At 43.3% G+C, this 6112-nt stretch overlaps 1 protein-coding gene across 1 annotated transcript in view; it reads right to left on the reverse strand.

Annotated features, from left to right (window-relative positions):
• LOC121005801 (zinc finger protein 850-like) overlaps window positions 1-5272 on the reverse strand; it is a 1060224-nt gene extending 1054952 nt beyond the window's left edge. Inside the window, exons 1-3 of the mRNA XM_040438565.1 lie at window positions 4982-5272; window positions 4674-4853; window positions 4468-4591 (exon numbers count right to left, since the gene is read on the reverse strand). Coding sequence (XP_040294499.1) covers window positions 4468-4591; window positions 4674-4853; window positions 4982-5059 — 382 coding nt within the window. The 5' untranslated portion in view covers window positions 5060-5272. The remainder of the gene's footprint in view (window positions 1-4467; window positions 4592-4673; window positions 4854-4981) is intronic.
• Between the last annotated feature and the right edge of the window lie 840 nt (window positions 5273-6112).

A 6112-nucleotide genomic window follows, 5' to 3' on the forward strand; every position in this document is an offset into this window, starting at 1 on the left:
TCGATTTTGCGAATACTCGCTTTAGTGAGCAGTCATACATAGTGGAGAATGTCCACTCCTAAGGTCTTCCCTTCCTCCTTTTTTACACCCCTAAGTGGGGGAAGGAGAGAGGGAAAGTAGGCACGTTCAGATCAAACATACACACTCCTATCAGAACCTAGGTCTGGAGAGAGATCTCCTCCACTGCTGAGTAGTGATGTCGCGAACATAAAATCTTCAGTTCGCGAACGGCGAATGCGAATTTCCACAAATGTTCGCGAACCGCCATAGACTTCAATAGGCAGGCGAATTTTAAAACCCACAGGGACTCTTTCTGGCCACAATAGCGATGGAAAAGTTGTTTCAAGGGGACTAACACCTGGACTGTGGCATGCCGGAGGGGGATCCATGGCAAAACTCACATGGAAAATTACGTAGTAGACGCAGAGTGTGGTAAGTTGAATTCGCAATGCGATTAATATAACCTGTATTAATCGCATTGCGATTACAACTTAGGTCTGAATTCCTAATGGTTGTATTTCTAGAATTGACAAATATAACGAATACAGCACTATATTCTCAATCTTCGTTATATTCTAGCAATATAACCATAAGGAACCCAGCTCTAAGTTGAATTCGCATTGCGATTACAACTTAGTCAAATTCTTGACACTGCAGCTTCATAATGAATCTAAGATGGATGCTGTCCTTGCTTTTTGATAGGAGGTGGGAGGGTCTGGGAGGGAGGGTCTGCCAATTGGCTGGAATGTGTCTGCTGACTGTGAGGTACAGGGTCAAAGTTTGCTCAATGATGACGTATAGGGGGCGGACCGAACATCGCATATGTTCGCCCGCCGCGGCGAACAAGCTATGTACGCCGGGAACTGTTCGCCGGCAAATAGTTTGGGACATCTCTACTGCTGAGGTCTTACTGAATCTGATTAGTTTAGCCTTGATTTGCTCATCAATATTCTGAAGGTAATCATTTCAGGGACTTATTGTTTAAATATTTGCTTTCCCAGATTATTGGATAATGTAGGAATGAGATCTTCAGCAGCATGCTATGTTTAGGGACATAGAGAAGACAAGGAGGAGTAGCTGGTGGAGGGAGCTCTCCAGAGGGATCTGATAAACGATGCTGTAATCCTGTAGTTCACAGGACGTCAGCCACACAGGACAGACTGATCTCCTGTCTGACAGGACAGCAAGCCTCGGACTGGTGGTCAGACTGGAGATCACAGGTGTCCATAATAATCAAAGGGTATAAAATGTACGGATGCATCTGAGGATATAGAAAATTGCTGGAGAGTTGACATTAGTGCTGATGAAAATAATCCTATACTGCTTTTCCAATGGTTCCCTGGCCCTGGGGGGCTTCACTATTGGCTGGGAAAACAAAACCCAGGAGCAGGATTACAATAAAATGTGGCAGGTCCTTGAGCTTCCCCTTAGCACAACCCAAACTCCCCTGATGAAGCCAGCGCCCTGGTGAAACATGTAGGAGGGTTTGCTCATGGGCATCTTTTTTAGGCAGGGAACCGCTATTCTACCGCTGGCACGGGATAGTGCTTACTGACAGACAGACGTACAGAATCTACCTCCTGATGGAAGTGTGTGTGTGGGCAACTTTAGAAAACTGCTGGCGAGTTAGAAATTTATGTGCTGATGAAAATAATCCTACATAGCTTTTCCAATAATCAACTGCCAATATTATATTATACTCTATGAAAGTAAGAAGGGTGACTTGTATCTAGATGTGCTAGAATGGAATCCGTGATATAGAAACATAGAATGTGTCAGTAGATAAGAACCATTTGGCCCATCTAGTCTGCCCAATATACTGAATACTATGAATAGCCCCATCTTATATGAAGGATGGCCTTATGCCTATCCCATGCATGCTTAAACTCCTTCACTGTATTTGCAGCTACCACTTCTGCAGGAAGGCTATTCCATGCATCCACTACTCTCTCTTAAAATGTTATACTTCCTGATATTACTTTTAAACCTTTGCCCCTCTAATTTAAAACTATGTCCTCTTGTAGTAGTTTTTCTTCTTTTAAATATTCTCTCCTCTTTTACCTTGTTGATTCCCTTTATGTATTTAGCAGTTTCTATCATATCCCCTCTGTCTCGTCTTTCTTCCAAGCTATACATGTTAAGGTCCTTTAATCTTTCCTGGTAAGTTTTATCCTGCAATCCATGTACTAGTTTAGTAGCTCTTCTCTGAACTCTCTCCAAAGTATCAATATCCTTCTGGAGATATGGTCTCCAGTACTGCGCACAATACTCCAAATGAGGTCTCACTAGTGCTCTGTAGAGCAGCATGAGCACCTCCCTCTGTCTACTGGTAATGCCTCTCCCTATACACCCAAGCATTCTGCTAGCATTTCCTGCTGCTCTATGACATTGTCTGCCTACCTTTAAGTTTTCTGAAATAATGACCCCTAAATCCCTTTCCTCTGATACTGAGTGTAACGGAACGCCTAGCACCCCGACCGGGCACCTCCGTTGATAGTTGCTCCTAGTGCTTTCCGAGGACTCCAAGCACTCCACTTGACACCATACGCACTGCAGACCCCACGAACCGCCGAAGCTTGGTTGAGGTCTCACCGTCTCCTACACACCCTGGACCTACGACAAGGCTCCAGGCTCCAGTGGGTGAACCTCTCTTAAAACCAGAGAGCAGGAACAGCTCTTAAAAGAGCTAGTAGTTATAGCCAGGGGAGTATAGCAAATCTCCCAGCGTATAGCAATCCCCAGCATCGATAAGTTACCCAAACATCAGCCTCAACATGAGAAAGGGTAAAACAGGAACACTTTATTGAGGGCTACCCGCCCGTATTTATGCACGTCCCCATCTGGTGGACACGCCCCTAGGGGACCAGAATGAAGACTGTGACACAGGACAGATATGCAGCACTGCAGGATACACAGAGACAATACATCCCCACAATGCATCATGGTTTTCTCCTCTTGGCCCTGGAGACACCCGAGGAGTAATCCAATTATCTCTCAAGACAAAGGGAAATCACCAATACACATGTGGGTACAACAGAACAGAAATCACCATTTAAACATACAATGTCACAACCCTTTTCAATACACAGACATTTAACATCCCAAAATGGCACGAATTAGACCAGGAGTTCAAGTTAGTTCAAGTCCTTTGTGAACAAAGCCCAGTGGCGAGGTTGGTTTCGCCACACTGAGGTTAGGACTGTATCACTGATTTTATATTCTGCTCTTGGGTTTTTACGCCCCAGGTGCATTATCTTGCACTTATCAACATAAAATTTTAGTTGCCAGATTTTTGACCATTTCTCTAGTTTTCCTAAATCCTTTTCCATTTGGTGTATCCCTCCAGGAACATCAACCCTGTTACAAATCTTTGTGTCATCAGCAAAAAGACACACCTTACCATCGAGGCCTTCTGCAATTTCGCTGATAAGATATTAAACAATATGGGTCCCAGAACAGATCCCTGAGGTACTCCACTGGTAACAAGACCATGGTCTGAATATACTCCATTGACTACAACCCTCTGTTGTCTGTCCCTCAGCCACTGCCTAATCCATTCAACAATATGGGAGTCCAAGCCCAAAGACTGCAATTTATTGATAAGCCTTCTATGTGGGACAGTATCAAAAGCCTTACTAAAGTCTAGATAAGCAATGTCTACTGCACCTCTAGTTCACCGCTGAGCTCTTTTAATAGCTTTGGGTGTATCCCATCAGGCCCCTGTTACTTATTTGTATTAATTTTAGACAGCTGACTTAGAACCTCTTCCTCTGTAAAGACACATGCATCAAAAGATTCATTAGTCTTCCTTCCTAACTGAGGTCCTTTTCCTGTGTAAAAACTGGCCTTGGTACTGCCACCCTAGACTACAAAACCATTGAAGATAATGATGCATTTATCTCCTGATGTTCATGTTCAAGCTGACAATCCGAGCACAACTATGGTTGACCGTTTGTAGTATTGCATGGTCCCGGCCGAGGACCTCTCAGAAAACTGTTTCTGTGAACTGCTGCTGATCACAAAGGGCAAACTGTTGTGCTACTCTTGTGCAACCACAAAACATCTGCAGCAGTTCACAGAGGAGGCCATCTTAAAAGTCTGTACAGGCAGAAAATTGTGAGAAGATCCAGACAACATGTAATATCTATGGTCAGCTGTAATCCTGACATCTCCACCTTACTCGCTATACAAGGATAAATCATATAATACTGGTGGATAAAACAAGACCAAACACAATATCTTCACAGCCTTCTACAGATCATAGGGGACATTTCATGAGACCTTATCTCTATCTACCTGATCATCCTGTGGGACATTGTGATGTTCTTCTGAACCATCCTGTGGAAGAAGAGGACTGGGACATCTCTCCTGTGTTCCTCTTTTCTTTACTGTAGGAAACACATGCAGTGACTGAATCAATTTCTTGCATAAAGATAATGAGAGGACGCCTTTAGTCGAGTCTATTACCTGGTGATGTGACAGGCCAGTGATCCTCCTTCATGATGTCCTTGTAAAGATCTTTGTGTTCTTCTAAATACTCACACTCCTCCATTGAGAAATAGACGGCGACATCCTGACACCTTATAGGAACCTGACAACACAATGATACAGTCATCACTCAGATCCCTTCATAGTGTTCCTGTATAATGTCCCAGCATTCCCAGTAGTGTCACCTCTCCAGTCAGCAGCTCAATCATCTTATTGGTGAGTTCTAGGATCTTCTTTGTATTGATTTCCTCATGTATCAGGAGGTGAGGTGGGGGCCCCGTGATAGGGCTCAGGGTTCTTCCCCATTCTTCAGACACAGGGTCCTGACAGCGCTCACTAGAGGTCTTCTTCACTACTGTGTAGTCCTGTTATGGAGAGACACAGTAATAAATATCACTCCATACATCTCCAGAGTACCTCACCTCTCCAGTCATGTCCATCTGTTAGTAACATAGATAAGACGATGTAATGTGACATCATCAGAATCTCTAACCTCTCCAGTAAGCCAGAAGAGGATCTCTAGGGTGAGATTTATTATGCTCTCTGCCATCTTGTCCTTGTCCCTATCCATCCTTGATGGGTGAATCAGGAGAAGGATCTTATATAGAAGATATCCACTGAGCGGATCCTATATTGCAGGAACCTGAATGGAAAGAAGAGGAGACTATGTAAAATCCTACAAAATCCCATGTAAAATACAATTACTGGAGATAATAAGACGAGACATCGGAGGAGATAATAAAGTTTAGATTTTGTGTTCTCTCTTTTTATAGTGATCGAAAGATGTGTGAGGTTAAGGCATTTTCATGGTATGTCACACCTTCACATGACCCTACAGCCAATGTAAGACGTCAGTGATGCCACAGCACGTGACCACCATAGGCCTCAATGGTCAGGTGATATACATACCGCCATCAGAGCTCCAACCAATATTGTCACTGCAGTGATGTAAACAGACTGAAGGAGACTACAGGAGCCTCAGTGCTGGAGCAGTGGATGATTCTACAGGTCTAATCAGGGTAATCGTAAAACGCTGCAGAATATTTTGGCGATACATACATAAAGATTATTATTGTTATCTAGACAGACATTGGGTTGGCAGATTAGGTGTTTGGCAGCTCCTCACGACCACACAGATGTTGTAGTTTAATAGACTTATTTGTAACAAGCAGCATGACAAAATACTGAGGTCCTTAAAGGGTTTCTCCAGCGTGTACTCAGGATAAGTCTTTAATAAAAGATCAAAGTAGAGGTCCAACTCCCAACGCCCCTGAACAATCAGCAGGTGGCACTTATACAGATGTATGGATATGTGGTTACACAACATTTTTAATTACATGCTAATATAAAAGCATTCAGATCCAGGTGCTGGCTTGAAAAATGTACAATGTTTCCAATAAAGTTTGTATAATCGCTGTGCTTTTTTGGACCTCCCTAATTTATTTTTTGGACATATTATTCACTGTTTCAGCTGCACAGCTAGATGCATTTCCCTAAGAAGCAGGGAACATATCACTTCTGTGAAATCTGCCATCACTGTATTGCTTTGATGTACATTTCTTTACATCACACTATGTTTTCAGCTCCCGACCTCGCAGAAAAGATAAGGAGGAGTAAATCACGC

The sequence above is a fragment of the Bufo bufo genome, chromosome 6 (assembly GCF_905171765.1).
Source record: "Bufo bufo chromosome 6, aBufBuf1.1, whole genome shotgun sequence".
NCBI classification, from domain to species: domain Eukaryota; kingdom Metazoa; phylum Chordata; class Amphibia; order Anura; family Bufonidae; genus Bufo; species Bufo bufo.